Source organism: Hypanus sabinus, chromosome 10, assembly GCF_030144855.1.
Source record: "Hypanus sabinus isolate sHypSab1 chromosome 10, sHypSab1.hap1, whole genome shotgun sequence".
NCBI lineage: Eukaryota > Metazoa > Chordata > Chondrichthyes > Myliobatiformes > Dasyatidae > Hypanus > Hypanus sabinus.
In genome coordinates, this window is record NC_082715.1 from 151453376 (window position 1) to 151472079 (window position 18704).

General features: G+C 45.1%; 1 protein-coding gene across 9 annotated transcripts in view; it reads right to left on the reverse strand.

The window, feature by feature from the left end:
- Positions 1–18704, reverse strand: part of depdc5 (DEP domain containing 5, GATOR1 subcomplex subunit) — a 252686-nt gene that overhangs the window by 106157 nt on the left and 127825 nt on the right. For 8 of the 9 annotated variants that reach the window (XR_009514532.1, XR_009514533.1, XM_059983254.1 and 5 more), the window contains 5 exons: positions 16197–16317; positions 13220–13387; positions 9724–9943; positions 6856–6989; positions 5632–5755 (listed from right to left, as the gene is read on the reverse strand). Coding sequence is in view for 7 of the 9 variants with exons in the window: in XM_059983254.1 (XP_059839237.1) it covers positions 5632–5755; positions 6856–6989; positions 9724–9943; positions 13220–13387; positions 16197–16317 (767 nt within the window). In the remaining 2 variants the exon portion in view is untranslated. The remainder of the gene's footprint in view (positions 1–5631; positions 5756–6855; positions 6990–9723; positions 9944–13219; positions 13388–16196; positions 16318–18704) is intronic. The other variant, XM_059983249.1, reaches the window with a different exon arrangement.

An 18704-nucleotide genomic window follows, 5' to 3' on the forward strand; every position in this document is an offset into this window, starting at 1 on the left:
GCTGTTAAGGAGGGTTTAAACTAATTTGGTAGGGGGCTGGGAACCGGAGTGATAGTGCTGAGGAAAGGGGAAACAAATAAAACAAAGATGACAGGCAACATAGTGATAGAAAGGACAGGCAGGAGATGAGGCATAATCACAGCCTGTGGGATGAGTTAATAGAGGTGTGGTGCAATTAAAACAGAAAGCAACAAATACTGGATTGAAAGTGTTCTATTTGAATGCACACAGTTTAAAAAATAAAATGGACAATCTTGAAATTCAGCTACAGATTGGCAAGTATGGCATTGTGGCCATCTCTAAAACTTGGCTAAAGGATTCTTGAACGTCCAAGAATATAGAGTGTATCGGAAAGCTGGGTTAGTAGGCGGGAAAGTGGTGTTGCCCTGTGTTTCAGAAATAATATTAAATCATTAGAAAGAAATGACATAGGATCACAAGGTGTAGAGTCTCTATGGGTTGAGTTAAGAAATGGCAAGGGTAAAAGGACCCTAATGGCAGTTGTACACAGGCTTCCAAACAGCAGCCAGGATGTGGATTACAAATTACAGCAAGAAATAGAAAAGGCATGTCAGAAGGGCAATGTCATGATAATCGCTGGGGATTTTCACATGCAAGTGGATTGGGAAAACCAGGCCAGTATTGGAGCTCAAGAGAGTGAATTTGTCGAATGTCTAAGGGATGGCTTTTTAGAACAGCTTGTTGTTGAGCCCACCAGGGGAACCGCAGTGCTGGATTGAGTGTTGTGCAATGATCCGGAGGTGATAAGAGAGCTGATAAGGAACCCCTAGGGAACAGTGATTACAATATGATTCTGTTCATTCTGAAATTTGAAAAGGAGAAGCTGTTCCCATGCGTCAGTATTTCAGTGGAATAAAGGAAATTATGTCATCATGAGAGGGAACTGGCCAAAGTTGACTGGAAAGGGGCACTAGCGGGAAGGACAGCAGAGCTGCAATGGTTGAAGTTTCTGCAAGAAATGAGGGAAGTGCAAGACAGATACATTCCAAACAAGAAGAAATTTTTGAATGGAAGGACACTATGGCTGACAAGTGAAGTCAGAGCCAAACAAAAAGCAAAAGAGAGGGCATACAAGGAAGCCAAAGCTAGTGGGAAGATAGAGGATTGGGAAGTTTTCAAAAACTTGCAGAAAGAAATTAAGAAGGTCATTAGGATGGAACAGATGAACTATGAAAGGAAGCTGGCAACTAATATCAAAGCAGATATTAAAAGCTTTCTTAAATAGATAAAGGGTAAAAGAGAGTTGAGGGTAGATAAAGGACCAATAGAAAATGATGCTGGAGGTATTGAAATGGGAGACACAGATGGCAGAGGAACTGAATGCGTATTTTGCATCAGTCTTCACAGTGGAAGCCATCTGCAGTATAACAAACATTCAAAAGTGTCTGGGAAGTGAAGTATGTGCAGTGAAAATTATGATTGTGAAAGTACTCAGGAAGCTTAATGATCTGAGGGTGGATAAATCTTCTGGACCTGATGGAATGCACCCTTGGGTTCTGAAGGAAGTAGCCAGAGAGATTGCAAAGGCATTATCAATAATCTTTCAAGAATTGATAGACTCTGGCATTGTACCAGATGACTGGAAAATTGCAAACGTCACTCTGCTATTTAAGAAGGGTGGGAGGCTGCAGAAAGGAAACTACAAACCTGTTAGCCTGACATCAGTGGTTGAGAAATTGTTGGAATCGATTGTTAGGGATGAGATTACAAAGTACCTGTAGGCACATGACAAGATAGGACAAAGTCAGCATGGTTTCCTGAAAGGAAGATCCTGCCTGACTAATCTACTGCAATTTTTTGAAGAAATTACAAGCAGGGTAGACAAAGGAGATGCAGTAGATGTGGTGTACTTGGATTTTCAGAAGGCCTTTGACAAGGTGCCATACATGAGGCTTCTTAGCAAGATAAGAGCCCATGGAATTACAGGGAAGTTACTAGCATGGGTGGAGCATTGGCTGATCAGCAGAAAACAGAGAGTGGGATGAAGGAATCCTATTCTTGCTGGCTGCTGGTTACCAGTGGAGTTCCACAGGGGGCGGTGTTGGGACTGCTGCTTTTTGTAATGTATATGAATGATTTGGACTTGGGATTAATGAATTTGTGGCTACATTTGCCGAAGATTCAAAGCTAGGTGGAGGAGCGGGTAGTGTTAAGGAAACAGAGACCCTGCAGAGAGACTGAGATAGTTTCAGAGAATAGGCAAAGAAGTGGCAAATGAAACACAAGGTTGGAGAGTATATGGTCATGTACTTTGGTGGAAGAAATAAATGGGCAGAGATGAGGAGAGAATTCAAAACACAGAGATGCAAAGGGACTTGGGAGTCTTTGTGCAGGATACCCTAAAGGCTCCAGGCTGAGTTGGTGGTACAGAAGGTGAATGAAATGTTGGCATTGATTTCTAGAGGTATAGAATATGAGAGCAGGGGTGTAATGTTGAGGCTCTATAAGGCACCCCTGAGACCTCACTTGACACATTGCCTGCAGTTTTGTGCTCCTTATTTTATAAGGATATACTGGCATTGGATAGGGTTCAGAGAAGATTTACGAGAATGATTCCAAGAATGAAAGTTACTGTATAAGAAACGTCTGGCAGCTCTGGCAAAGTCTGGGCTATATTCCTTGGAGTTCAGGAGAATGAGGGGGGATCTCATAGAAACATTCCAAATGTTAAAAGGCCTGAACAGATTAGATATGGCAAAGTTATTTCCCATGGTAAGGGAGTCTAGGACAAGAGGGCACAACTTCAGGATTGAAGGACATCCACTTAGAACAGAGATGCAGAGAAATTACTTTAGTCAGAGGCTGATAAATCTGTGGAATTTGTTGCCATGAGCGGCTGTGGAGGCCAAGTCATTGGGTGCATTTAAGGGAGAGATAAATAGGTTCTTGATTAGCCAGGACATCAAAGAGTATGAGGAGAAGGCAGGGGAGTGGGAATGACTGGAAGAATTGGATCAGCCATGATTGAATGGCAGAGCAGAGTCAATGGGCCAAATGGCTTACTTTTGCTCCTATATCTTATGGCCCTATAGAATACAACAAGAGACAACATTCCATGTGATAAATCAGCAACAGCAAAAACAAGCCATATTCTTCCCAAACACCCACTCATGCACATACAGCCTTCTAAACCCAGGACAGGCTGTCTTCGGCCTCCAGTGGACTCATAGATTTGCAGATATTTGGCCTCTGACTTCCCCAACAGACTTGCAGACTGAGGGCTCTGGCTATCAGGCCTTAACCTCTGCGTTTTCAATCAACCTTGGAACTTTGATCTTCAGCATCGACCCAAGACTCACCAGTGATGTCAGATGGGGACCTGGGGTGAGGACCCAAACTCCTGTCCTTAAAACTCCAGACTAGCCATCAACAGGACCCTGAACAACCTCTGTAGTCTGCCAGTCCGGCACACGTCCATTCTCTGGTCTTCCAACGCAGAGTGGAGGGTTAGATTCCAACCTGGCCTCTAATTTCCCCCAAATCTGACCCCTAACTCCTTTCTGTCTGCCAAACCATCCCTTCTAACAAAAAAAACCTAAAAAACTGAATCTGATTTGTGACCTCAACATTCACCACAGTTTGGCACCATCTTGACAGACCAGGATCTTGGTAAGAGAAGGAGAGAAGGGGAATATGGGCAATAACTGAATAAATTAGAGCTGTCTAACTTGATAGTTAGGTTTATTTGAAAAGAACATTTAAAGATGATTTTCATCAGCAGAATTTTAACTCTTCTGTCAACACGTAACACAGGACTCAGGGATACGGAATGAACAAAGGGTTAGAGTTAATTCTCTGAGAATTGTGCGGCTGGGGGCAAATACCAGTGAGAGGGAAGGCCAGGACCACGGGGCTGGGAGGCGAGGATACAGTGGACATTTGATAGGATTGCTGCCAGTGGATGTGAGAGGTATGTCCCACTAGGCTCAGGAAACATCCCACCAGCTCTGATCCAATGGCCACTGTGGCTTTCTCCTTCCAATCAGAACAGCAGATTTCTCTAACCCATCAATCAAAGCAATTTGGAGAGAGCTGTTCAAATTTGGCACTGAAACAAACTGAGAAGGAATCCAAATCCAACAAACAGGAAATCAGACTCTGCTGGAGTCCCTGTGTCAATGCCAGGCTTGAAACACATTGTAAATGTAGGGTTCTCAGTACCAGTAACCGTGGTGTTAACTGTTCAGGCTAACAAAATGGCTTTCTGTACTGCTATAATGAAATGGCTTCTCTGTAATGCTATAATGGGATTCTGTGTCTGGTATGTTTGGATTAAGGCTACTGACAAGGGGGAAAATAACCAATGGAGAATTGTTATGCTATCTTGTCCGTGTAAGCTGAGCGGGAGTTTGCGGTCTTTATCGGGAGGAGAGCGAGGAGGATGGACGTGTGAGGAGCGGGCAGCAGTTCCAGAGCGACGGATACTGGACATCAGCAGTTCGGATGGTGGCCGAAGGCTTAGAAGGTCGTTGTGGAAGGAACCGGAGGCGTGAGCTCCAATGTATTAAAATATGTGCACAAACTGACAAACTTATTATTACTTAGGCACCTTTTAAGTATCTGTTTCTACTAACCCACCGCTAAGAAATAACTATAAAGTTGCAATTATTTACTTGCTTTTGGTATTGTCTGGTATTTGTATTGTGAGCGTGTATTTGTATTTGTATTGTGTATCATGAGGTGGGGGGGGGCATTACACCATATTTATACCGAAATATTGCACTACCGGCGGGGCAATGGCGGTTCACCCTAGGCGAACAGAGGTCAACTGGGGGCATGGAGGCTACATAAACATCAGGAATTAAAATGCTCTTTTCTTCAACATTACCACAGTCCTGAAACATGAGATATAAAATTTTTAATATACATTTTGGTTCCTTGCCTATCACTGAATTAGTTGACTTAATATGCCCAAGTCCAGCAGTGCATCATTATCTGCAAGAGTCCATTTCAGCACCCATGGGGACAACTGGCTCAAATCTGAGACATGTCAGAATTCAACCAAATGAAACTCTCTCAAAAGCACAATGAACAGTGTGTTAAGACCCAGATTTGCAAAGCAAACTTTCAAATCAATCACAGTACGCCAGAATGGAAGTCTTGTCCTTCAGTACAGCAAATATTCACAGTATCCTTCCACCCACCTCATGGCCATTCACCTCTCCATCAAGTGATCAAAACATTAAAAGGCCACATCAGGAAATCTGAAACAGTGAACTCAGGGGATAGAGTCAAGCCTACATGCCCTACTCTAATTGTGCTCTATCAGCAGTATCTCCTTTCAATACGAAAATGAAGCCCAGATTTCAGGCAATATTAACATGTCGATTACGTATTGAGTCCTATTGGAAAAAAATCCAATCAGTTGCTGGTGGGATCTAATTATACAATGGTCCACACCCTTCCACTTTGTGCATGCTTCTTGCACTCTCTTTCATGACAGAATGCCAAAACAACTACCCTAAAACAAAGGTATTCCCTTCAGTATCACTTTACAGAGGCCTCAGCTTGTGGCAGTTTGAAAGGTGGAAGCATACAGAAACAATATCCATATGCTCACCAGCACATTTCAGCAAATGCCGTGCGACTTAAACACCAGAGTTGTGTTACCTTCCTCGGACTGTCCACGTGTGTGGGAGTGATGACTAAGTTTGCCCCCGAAAGGGGAGCGTTCTCGGCGGATGAGACAGCTCCTTTCCCAGAATGCACAGCTGCCTGCTGCTCCTCAAAGCTCCTGGAGAAATTAGAAGGGAAAAAAGTTTCTTTTCATACTTCAGAATTAAACAGAATCCATGAATGGGACTCTCAGTCTGAGTTAAACTGGAGTCCCCAACTCTAGAGGTTGTATAATCTATTACAGTGACATTGATAATTGTGCAGAGTTCAATTAGCAACATACACAAAATGCTGGAGGAACTCAGCAGGCCAGGCAGCATCTACGGAAAAGAGTAAACAGTTGGTATTTCCGTAAATACAGTTTTATATTAAATATAAAACCACATGGTACTATGTTGGGACCAGAGATTTTTGCCCCCAAACAGCAAGGTTCTTTCAGGAATTTCCACAGCAAGGTTCAGTTCCAAACAAAGCCTTCAGTGTTGCTGCCCCCTCCTCCCCAATCACAACACAAGCAACAACGTATATGAACAAACACACTCCAGGTAAGTTTTAGCACAGATTACGTTAGCATTTTATCTTAAAATGTTGTCAGTCTCATGCATGGGGATTTGTGCCTATGTCCCACAGACCTATGGCATGTTCCTCACATCAGGGTGTGTGTGTGGTTTGTGTGTGTGCACGCGTGTATTGCATGTCCGCAATGTGCGGAGAATATGTGTGTGTATTGTGTGTGTGTGTGTGTGTGTGTGTGTGTGTGTGTGTGTGTGTGTGTGTGTGTGTGTGTGTGTGTGTGTGTGTGTGTGTGTGTGTGTGTGTGTGTGTGTGTGTGTGTGTGTGTGTGTGTGTGTGTGTGTGTGTGTGTGTGTGTGTGTGTGTGTGTGTGTGTGTGTGTGTGTGTGTGTGTTTTTTTCTATTAAAGTGGTCACATTAGGATTAATCCAAATAAAACACAATGTACTTGCCTCATACATTCATTATGGCACAGTATTTTGTATGAGAAGCATCATCTACATGACAAGTGAATGAAACTCAAGGACTCACAGCACACAGTGGGAATTGAATGGAGCCCAGGAAAAGACCATCTTCACTGTTATCTGTTCCCAACTGGAGTCATGAGGCTCTAAGCCCCTCACATATTGCTGGGAGTAAGGGGACTGAGACAAGGGCTTACTGGAACCAATCCACATCCAAGAACCAATTGTTTCAGCATCTCACCTCTGGTTAGCTTCCATCTCCAGCAAGGCTGACAGAGCTGAAGTCCCTTTCTTCCCCAGTGGGGGCGCTGCTGGTTCAGTGGGATAGCTTGGTAGGGAGCCAGTCACCTGCAGACCTTTAATGGGTGCCGCCTTCTGAAATGGAGAGAGGACACCTGTGTTAAATAATGTGAAGCATCATGTTACACTGAACAAGAGGCTGGGCAAAATGTTGCTGAGAATCAGTCCTGAGAGACAGAAGAAAACCTTGGTGAAAGGAATAGTCCAGGTTCTCTCTGAGCCTTCTCCTAGTGCTTCTGAATCAGCAGACTCAAATCCTGAAAGCACTGGGAAAATTCAGTAATATATTGGGTAGGAAAGTCAAATGGATGAGCTTATCAAGAAAGACTGGATGGACTGGGACTGTTTTCTATGGAGCAAAGGAGGCCAAGAGGCGGCCTTACAGAGGTACATAAAATTGTGAGAAGTGGAAATAAGTTATAGGGAATACGGAATGAGCTTCCAGAGGGAGTGGTCGAGGCCTATTTAAATCACACTTAAAAGATGTTTGGACAAGTACATGGATAGGAAAGGTGTGGAGGGACACGGACCAAACACTGGCATATGGGACTGGTTCAGGAAGGCATTTTAGTCAACATTGATGAACTGGGCCTGAAGTTCCCATCTGCTTTGACTATGACTCATGGTCTTTTGTCCCATTAATTAATTAAGCTAACACAGAGTTATGGGTGAACACCTTCAACTCATGGAATGCATGTTCTGCACAGCACAGAAAGCCAAGATCCTTCCCAGTCCCAGACAACAATACCTACAGATCGTGGTTCATGTCACTAGCTGAAGGAGCTCAAGCTCCAGATTTCAGAGGTAGATCAACAGCAGATCAAACAAGTGGCATACTTTGTGGATAGCAGACTCCATGGGATGGTAGCCCTGCAGTCTGAGGAAGTGCAGCCAAAGGGAAACAGCTGATTGACAGATTAAGGACTATCAGGTAGCTCTGGAGATCTTTGAGATCATCTCTAACCAGTGGTCAGTTCTGAATACAGCTGGGGTGGAAGGGGGGGGGGGGGGGAGAGAAGAGATTTTATCCCAAAGGAGGTAATAGCACAACTAGTTCAATGGTTGGCTGGCACCTCAAAGGAGGATGGTGAAAGGTTAAAGGGGCTGTTATAGGGGCAGAAAGATGTCCATGTAGGAGCATTTGGGATGGTCTATTGGAATTGGTCATTCGTTTGTTATTGTCATTGGTTTGCTATTGTTCCAACAGCAGCACTTGTTTTGCGTACTGTTCACACAGATTACATTAGCTACAGGGAAATCCATCGGAGTTACAGGGAAGTAGTCTCCCCTAAGTTGCAAGAGGCTAGTAGCTGGGTGACTGTTGGGTGAAATGGAAATATGAAAGGGCACCACTGTGGCCATTCCTCTCAATAGTAAGTATACCATTTTGGATAGAGTTGTGGGGGATGACCTCCCAAGGAAATGCCACGGAGACTGGATACTGGCACTGAACATTGGTCCGTGGTACAGAAGGGAAAAAGGAAGAATAGGGGAACGGTAGTAATAGGGACTCAATAGTCAGGGGAACATAAAGGAATTTCTGTGGATATGAATGGGCCACACAAATGGTATGTTGCCTCCCAGGTTGCCAGGGTCACTGACGTCCCGGATTGCGTCCACAGCATTTTGGAGAGGAGGGAAAGGTGGCAGGTGTCTTGGTACATATTGGTACCATTGACATAGGAAGGAAAAGCAAGGAGATCCTAAAAAGAGAATTTAGAGAGCTAGGTAGAAAGCGGAGAAGCAGGACCTCCAGGATGGTAATTTTGGGATTGCTACCTGTACTATGTACCAGTGAGGGTAAAAAGGATGATTTGGCAGATTAATGCGTGGCTGAGAAGCTGCTGCAGGAGGCAGGGCTTCAGGTTCTTGGATCATTGGGATCTCTTCTGGGGCAAGTATGACCTGTTCAAAAGTGAAAGGTTGCACCTGAACCTGAGGGGGACCAATATTCTCACGGGCAGGTTTGTTTGTTAAAGCTGTTGGGGAGGCTTTACTCTAATTTAGCAGAATTAAGGGACTCAGGATAGGATTGACAGTGAAAAAGCAAAAAGAGCAAGCAGTCAGACTGTTAGGAAGGGCAAGCAGATAATAGGACAAAATTGCAGCCCACAGGGTGAGAGTATCAGTGCATTAGGAATGCAGAATCAAAAAGGGTAGCAAATACAGTACTCAAAGTGTTATATCTCAATGCACTCAAAGTAAGGTACAAGCTAGCAGGTGATGTGTGAGACCAGCTGAGGGGGAAGGTGGATGAGGGATGAAGTGAAAAGCTGGGAGGTGATTGGGGACTGAATAAGAAGGAATCTGATCGAGAAGGAGAGTGCTCCATGGGAGAAAGGAAAGGTGGAGGGGCACCAGAGGGAGCTGATAGGCAGGTGAGAAGAGGAGAAGAGGTAAATCGGAAAGACTGAACTTCTGAAATACTTGCTGTATTTCACCTGAGAAAGGAAACACGAAGGGAATGGAAGAAAAAAATGTGCATTGCTGTTGCTCCACAGACCCAGGCATCATTCTGCCATCTGTGTGGAGTCACAAGGATTTCTCCAGGGTGCTCCGGTTTCCTCACACACGCTGGTTAGAAGGTTAATAAACTATAAACTGCAGCCTGTGTAGGTGGGTGGCAGAAAAGCCACACGTGTAAAGAGAATGGAGGAGTGAGGTCACATGGGGCGCCAGCATGAACTCAGGGCCTGAATGTCCTCTTCCTAGGTTATTAGGATGAAAGCAAGCAGTAAACAAACAGAACCTAGGATTCTCTATGGTTTCCTGCTCGATCCAATGACCGATACCACTGGGACAGCCTCACCCTTATGATCCTGTCCGAGCGGTGCCTTCTCCGAATCCGATTCAGACCCTCCACAAATCGAATGAAGCCATCCAGCAGCTGCCACTCCTCCTGATCTGAGCGCAGTGTCTCCCCGTAGACATCATAGTGGCTCTCACCCTCCATGATCCGCTTCGTGGCCGTTACACAGGCTGGCAGCAGCAGGAACCTGGTTCGCCAGAACTTCAGGGACTCAATCAAACTGTGGAGCACAGCATCATGAGGATTTGGCAACAGAATGTGTGGAGACACCTGCGGGCCACCCCCAGCACACGTTAGTTGTTAGCACAAATGACGCATTTTTCTGCTTAGGACTTTATTCCCCAGAGTGCAGGAGAATGAGGGGAGATTTGGTAGAGGTAAAATTATGAGGGGTAAATGCAAGCTGGTAAATCCACCAAGGTTGGGTGTGAGTAGAACTAGAGGTCATAGGTTAAGGGTGAAAGATGACATATTTAAGGGGAAGCTGAGGGGAAAGTTCCTCATAAATGATGGTGAGAGTGTGGAACAAGCTGCGGTATGACACTACACTGATTGGTCTAATCTCAAACAATAACAAGGTGGCCTACAGGGAAGAAGTCATCACCCTGACACAGCGATGTCAAGAAAACAACCTCTCCCTCAATGTCGCAAAAACGAAGGAGTTGGTTGTGGATTACAGGAGGAATGGAGACAGGCTAACCCCTATTGACATCAGTGTATCTGGGGTTGAGAGGGTATTCTGCAGTAGAAAAGGGCATGAACAGACATATCAGTGTGTGAGTGGAGGTGGAATGAAAATAGCTGGCCAGCAGGAGATCCTGGTTGGTACTGCAGCAGATAGATTGCCTCAAAAATCCTAGAAGTTTTAGTGAGGTCATCTCTCATTCTTTTACCTTCTGATGAATTCATATTCCTTCTCATTTTCTCCTCAGCTCAGGAATCAAACTAAGAAATCTATTTACACTGTTGCCAACATACAGAGGCCAAAGTACTTGCAACAAGACATTCTTAGCCCTATATAGCAATCCTCTTGAAACAAAGGTCAACGTATCAGCTGCCTTCCAATTCTTTACGCTGTACCTTCATGCCACAACGTCTTCTACCAACATAGCACTAACATTTAATAAAGTCTTACTATTTACAAAAGTCTCTTGTTTTCTAATTTTACCTGCCTCAATAATCTTAATTTCCCACATTACAATTTAATCACCATATTCTTGTCCATGAGTTAACCTGTCTATAACTCTTCGTAGGGAAAGGTCCGTGTACACTGCCTGGGTATTCAGATGACAGTTGGCATCAACCCACATTAGGAGTTCAAGACACAAGACCGGAAAATGAGTGTTTTAAGAAATATCTCAAAAGAGAATGGAACAAAACAGAAGCAGGGACTAGACAAGGGAATTCCAGGGTTAGCACCCATTTAGTTGAATTTCTAGATGTTCCAGCAGCCAAAACCGGAAGCACACAAGAATGGTAGTGTAACTCTGAAGAAGACTGCAGATAAGGGGTGGGGTGGGGGGGGGGGAACATTTGGCGCTATTGTAACGCCCTGGGTCGCCTCAGGCTCGCTCAGCTCGTTCTTGTCTAGGGGGAGCAGCCTTCGGCCCCGCCAAACTGGGTAATCAGCTGGTGTGGATGCTGTGTGATGTCCCCGCCTCGCCCAAATCCAGACAGTACACCATATGCGATTAAATGAGTACAATTTATAAAGGTTACTATAACTAAGTGATTAATAACAATACAGTATATATGAAGAGAAAATTAAAGAAAAGGCGCCAAACTTATCAAACCACTTCGTGCACAACCGTTGGAGCTCAATTTCTGAAGTCTTCTGGCCACCATTCGATACCCTCCGAACTCCTCGACTCGCAGCTCAGGACCCTCCGAACTCCTCGACTCTCCAAACAGCTCAGGACCCTCCGAGTGGTCAACCAAGCACATCTAGCTTCAGCCCCCCCCCCCTCCGAGAATCTCCCGGCCTCGGACCCCCCTTTGGGGTCCGATCCTCGCCCAGCTTAGAGCATTGCGTCCTCTCTCTCGACCCCCTCGCGCCGATCTGCCCAAAAGCCCGTCAACAAAAGCTTACAGACTCAGAAGAAAGAACATTAATCCCCATTTGGTTTACAAAGGAATACCATTCTCGTTATCAGTAAATTAGCATTCCTGCTAGTTAACAAAAGGAAACCCTTTCCCAACAGTAACAAACTGACCCCACACACACACACACACACACACACACACACACACACACACACACACACATCCCATCCAGCACCAGGCCGACAGCTGCGCTACCGACACCACTTGCAGCCTCTCCACTCTCAAGGTCCCTCCCACACCGCTGTTCGCCAACCTGACCCCCGACTGTAAACCTGTGGCAACCAAAAGCAGGAGGTACAGCGCGGGGGACAGGGCCTTCATTCAGTCGGAGGTGCAGCGGCTGCTCAGGGAGGGGATCATTGAGCCAAGCTCAAGCCCTTGGAGGGCCCAGGTGGTTGTTGTTCGGACTGGGCAGAAAAATAGGATGGTCGTGGACTATAGTCAAACCATCAATAGGTTTACGCAGCTTGACGCATACCCCCTACCCCGCATCGCGGATATGGTCAACCAGATTGCTCAGTACAAGGTGTACTCGACAATAGATCTGAAATCCGCTTATCACCAGCTCCCCATCTGCCCAGGGGGGGAACATTTGGCGCTATAAAAGGCATCTATGGATGAAGAAGCTTTTTTAAACATGCTGCTCATTTGCCCCTTAATTTCAGTCCAGATGAAGAGTGACAAGCCAAAATGTCAACTGTCATTTCCCTCCACAAATGCTGCCTAACCTGGTGAGCTCCTCCAGTGTCATTGTGTGTCACCCCATCTGCAGCTTCCTATGTCTCAAACGTAATGGATGTGTGAATATAAGTATGGCATGAACTGAGGTTTATAGTGAATGCCAAGGAATGAACAGCCAAGACAATAAGGTGGTGGGTTCTTGATGTATCTGAGACTAAGGCATTAATGATCACCATTTCATGGAACTCTCTGCTCATTGTTCAAAATCATGATTCCAAACCACTGACTAAGACATTGCATATGGCCTTCAAACTTAATCTCTATGAATATGCAAACACACAATTCAGGTTTCCTTCTCTTCCTGTCCCCTGCCCATCACCTCACTCTGGTTCTCCACCTTCCCTCTATTCTTTTTCAGCCCTTTACCTCTTCTACCTTATCACATCCTAGCTTACCACGTCATTCCTCCCTCCCCATCTGGTCTCAACCATCACCTGGGGTTGATTATGTAAAACGGAGATGTGTGGTTTTATTGTTTGAGTTCTACCACGAATTTCACCAGCTTGGGCCATGCTGCAGCTGTGATCAGTGTTGGGGTAAGTGGAGATATCTGGTGTCCTCACACTGACCGGGCGATTGGGAATGGGGTGATGAATGGGATGTCTTCTTCCCCTCGATGCGGAGCTGGAGAAAGGCTGGTGTAGACACAAACCTGAAATCTTCTGAGCCTGACGAGCAGATGTACTGATCCAGGTAATTCCACTTGTACTCTTCCAGACGCTCGTGAAAGAACTCCACCCAACATGACACAAACTCTGTGCTTGAGTGTGGCGGGCAGAGGCAGTAAGTGTACTGGATCAGAGCGGATTCATAAGGGTACCTAAGGAGACCAGAATGGCTAGAATTAGTGAAGAAAGTATCCACCTCCCAACTTTTCCAAACCCCATTCTCCAGCTTCCATCTAAGAATTCCCAGTACAGAAAACAACGCAGCAACCGGATTTGATCATTTACACCCTGACACATCTTTTTTGACTCTCCTCCATTTTGACCCCATGTCACTAACTTTGCTATCATTTCACACTATTATCTAATTACTTTTCTAACTCTTCTCCATGCTAGATTAGGAGTTTGAGATTTGGTATGCCACCAAAGACACCAACAAATTTCCACAGAAGTATCATGGAGAGCATTCTAACCATTTGCATCATCACCTGCACTGAATGGGCCACTGCACAGGACTGGAAAAAGCTGCAGAGGTTGTAAACTCAGCTAGCTTCATCATGGGTTCTTGCCTCCCCAGCATCAAAGACATTTTCAAAAGGACATCGATCATTAAGAACTCCCACAACCCAAGACATGTCCTCTTCTTATTACTACCATCAAGGTGGTGGTAAAGGAGCCTGAAGACATACACTTAATATTTAAGGAACAGTTTCTTCACCTCTGCCACCAGAATTCTGAATGGAAAATGAACCCATGAACCCAATACCTCACTATTTTTGCTCTTTATGCACTTTTTTTCTTCTTGTAACTTATAGCATTATATATATATATATATATATATATATACACACACACACACACACACACACGTATATATTGCATTGTACTACTGCTGCTAAACAATTTTCGCCCTGAGAAAAAAAGTTTGACATATTTCTTTGAACAGTTCCATGGTTTTCTTTGTTTCATGACTGTGGGAAGACGAATCTCAGGGTTGTATAGTGCATACACACTTTGATAGTAAATGTCAGTGATAATAAAACTGATTCTGATTGTATCCATTACAATTAGACGCCCCAAGCTCTTTGACTAGAGTTCCAGTAGTTTCTCAGCCTTCATGAGGAACATTAGAAGACACCTGCATTGATTCCCCTGCATGTTTCTCCACTGAGTTACGTCTCCTGCCTCCAGAAAAAAAATCCAGTTTTCCAGTCAATTTTTCAAAATCAACATATTTTAAACCAGACATACTTAATTGCCCTAATCATACCCACTAAGTGTTCCCAATGCTTCATGAAGAATTCCCACAAAGTTGAGATAAGTTCCACAGTATTGATACAAAGAACCAAGCACCCCACCACCACCAGGAACCAATCGGCAGAGAGTGTTTAGAGTTGTCCAAGGGATCACTGACAGCGCAGAACTCATTTAGTCTTAGACATTTGACGTCGGAGCAGAATTAGGCTACTCAGCCCATTGAGACTGTTCCACCGTTTGATCATGACTGATTTCTTATCCCTTTCAACCCCTTTCTCGTGCCTTCTCCCCTTAAGTTTTGATGCCATTTTTAATCAAGAACTTATCAAACCCCGCCTCAAATTTACTCAATGATTTGGCCTCCACAGCCATCTGTGGCAATTAATTCCACAGATTCACCACATCTGGCTAAAGGAAGTCCTCATCATCTCTGTTCTAAAGGGAGGTATTTGTATTCCGACGCTATGACTTCTGCTCTTAGACTCCCCTGCTACATGAAACATCCTCTCCACTTTCACTCTACCTAGGTATTTTAATATTCAATAAGCTGCAGTGAAATCCACCCTCATTCTACTAAACCTCAGCAAGAACAAGCCCATTTGGCCTGCATAAAGTAGAAAAGGGCTTCAATTTAACACCCGATTTGGAAGATGGCATCTTGTAAGAAACACTCCCTCAACTCGTCTTGACCAGGGCTTCCCAACTTGGGGTCCGTGTTATTGGTCCATGGCATAAAAAAGTTGAGAATCCCTGTTCTAGAGCATCAGCCTGAATGATGCCTTCCTGACCCGAGAGGGGCCTGAGGCATTGTCATTTTAGTTCAAACTATCTAAGTGGGGTTAGAGAGCACAGCACAAGGCTAGCAATGAAACACGAGGGCCTGATAAAGGAGGTCACGTTAGACATGCTTTAGTAGTCATAAAGTGATTTGAATTGCAAAGGTTACATTTACATGCAAGTTTTGTGTTCTTTTATCTTTTTAGAAATAATTACTTGATATCAAGGGCAGCATTCAACTGATGCAAACACAGCACAGCCTTATATACTCAGCCTAGCAGAGTTCCTTGTTGCTGAAACAAAAATACCTGCTTCATTTTACAAGGCTCATATCAAAGTCAAGTCCTCTTCCATATACGGGCATTGGAAGGTGGGGGGGGGGGGGAGGTAGGTAAAAGCTTGAGATTTGCTCTTATTCCCAGGTTTGGATTGTTTTCTCATGTTTCAAACTAAAGACGTCCCTTTAGAACAGAGATGAGGAGAAACATACAAAAAAAGCTGGAGGAACTCAGCAGGCCATACAGAATCTATGGAAAAAAGTAAACAGTCGATGTTTCAGGCCAAGACCCTTCATCAGGACTCAGATGAGTAGGAATTTCTTTGACCAGAAGGTGGTGAATCTGTTGAATTCATTGCCATAGTTGGCTGTGGAGGCCAAGCCAGTGAGTGTTTTTAAAAGTGGAAGTTGATGGGATCTTGATTATTAAGAATGTCAAAGGTTATGGGGAGAAGGCAGGAGAATAGGGTTGAGAGGGATAATAAGTAAGACATGCTTTAATAGGCCGAGAAGATTCAAATGGCCTAATCTGTTCCTATGTCTTAAAGTCTTCATTTTGCTAAAGGGGCAGAAAAATGATTGCAGTTTTCTGATCAATCCTGTCAGACACATGACAAATAAATGCTTATCTGGAACAATTACATCCCACTTACTTGGGTAGGTAACGAGTGACAGTTATCATCTTGTCCTTCAAGCAGACCTTATGAAAGGTGCGTCCCATACTCAGCCAGTACGAAATTTCATCCTCTTCCAGCTTGTTCCTGGACACCAGGCCTGCAGATACAGGGAGTAAGCCAATGACTGAACACCACCACTGCAGAGAGCAAGCAGCTGAACCCACAAAGTGTTGATCTTAATTATAAACACAGGAGATTCTGAAGATGCTGGAAATCCAGAATACACACAAAATGCCAGAAGAATTCAAAAGGTCAGGGAGCATCTATGGAAAGCAATAAAGAGTTGGTGTTTGGGGCCAAGACCCTTCATCAGGATTGGAAAGGAATGCGGAAGAAATCAGAATAATAAGGGAGAGGGGGCAAGGACTACAAACTGGAAGGTGATAGGTGACACTGGGTGAAGTGAGAAGCTGGGAAGTGATTATGTTGGGGGGGAAGGGGAGAGGAGTGGGGTCGAGTGGGAAAGGAGCGGGGAGTGAGAGGGAGCTCATCTACTGAGGCTATATGGGTGGAAGTGAGACATAAGAAAGGGATGGCCATGACAATGGGATTATAATATTGACCACCCAATGGTATTTGGAAGAGCAATTTTAAAGAGAGATTGCAAGTGATTCTAACTTTCCACATGTTGACATCTCACCAGATGGTGGTGAGAGTGTCTTATGAGCTCCCAGTAGAAGAGGTGGATGCGAGTTTGAAATCAACACTTAAGAGAAGTTTGGATAAGTACAGAGATGGGATGGTTATGGAGGACTATGGTCCAGAACCCAGTCGATAAGACTCAGCAGGATAACAGTTCAGTACAGACAGGATAGGCCAATGGGTCTGCTTCTGTGCTGTAGTGTTCTATGACTCTCTGTGACTCCGAAGGGAAGATATTCTTCTTCATGTTACCTGGAATACAGTGAGGAGTTGAAATCTCTTGAGTGGGGATGCTATGAACTAGGACTTTGATATGCATAGGGTGAGGCAACCTGGCTACTGCTGGCTTTGGGTGCTCAAGCTCCTGGAGTGGGGCAGCTGGATCTTCAGTGCAGGGAACAGCATCATACCTGCATGTACACTTTGTAAACTAATTCGCAAATTTGCGAGCAGCATCTATAACCTGCAGCCACAAGACAAAACTTGATCTGTCCCGGATATCAGTATTGGACGAGTTATGATTTTAGCCATGGGCTGAGCAACGGTGGGAATCGTCCTTCAATATCTTTACCATACTCACAAAAAAGTGGCCAGTGAGTGAGTGGGCCAGTGAAGGAGTGGAGATTTGTGGCTTTGACTCGAGAGGCTTCGACGAGAAGAGGCGGAGGACGAGCTTGTTCCCAGTTAGTCTTTACAATGCCTACTGAGACGGTGATGTGCCTCTCCTGTGAGATGTGGCAGTCTTGGGGGAACTCCCTTCTCCCACAGAGTCACATCTGCCAGAAGTGCTTGCGGCTGGGCGATCTGGAAGACCGTGTGAGGAATCTGGAGCAGCAGCTGGATGACCTTCGACTCATAAGGGAGAATGAGGCTGTCATAGATGAGAGCTACAAGGAGGTAGTCACACCTAGGCTGCCGGAAGCAGGTCGTTGGGTGACAGTCCGAGGGGGGAAAGCGAAGGAGAGTAGACAGGTAATCCAGAGCACCCCTGTAGCCATTCCCCTGAATAATAAGTTTACCATCCTGGATGCTGTTGGTGAGGACGACCGACCAGGTGTGAGCCACGGTGGCAGGGCCTCTAGCACTGAGTCTGACCCTGTGGTGCAGAAGGATGGGACGGAGAAGAGGAGAGCTGTCATCATTGGAGACTCTGTAGTCAGGGGAGCAGCAGGAGATTTTGTGGACGTGAGAAGGAAACCCGTATGGTTTGTTGCCTCCCGGGTGCCAGGGTCCGGGATGTCTCTGACTGGGTGCATGACATCCTGGTACGAGAGGGAAAGCAAACAGAAGTCGTGATACATGTTGGGACCAATGACATAGGCAGGAAGAGGGATGAGGTCCTGAAGTGTGAGTTTCGGGAACTAGGCAGAAGGCTGAAGAACAGGACCTCAAGGGTGGCATTCTCAGGATTGCTGCCAGTACTACGTGATAGTGATGGTAAGAATTGGAGGAGATGGCAGTTGAATGCGTGGCTGAGGAGTTGGTGCAGGGGGCAGGGTTTTAGATTTTTGGACCATTGGGATCTCTTCTGGGGAAGGTGGGACCTGTACAGATTGGATGGGTTGCACCTTATTCAGCAAGGGGAGCAATATCCTTGCTGGTAGGTTTGCGAGCATGGTTCCGGAGGGTTTAAACTAATTTGCAAGGGGGATGGGACCCGGAGCAATAGAGCAGTGAAAGAAGTGCATGGAGTAAAGCCAGATCTAACAAATAGAGAGGCTTTGAGGAAAGAGAAGCAGAATAAAGGTAGTAAGGTAGAAGGGCTAAAGTGTGTGTACTTCAATGCAAGAAGCATCAGGAACAAAGGTGATGAACTGAGAGCTTGGATACATACATGGAATT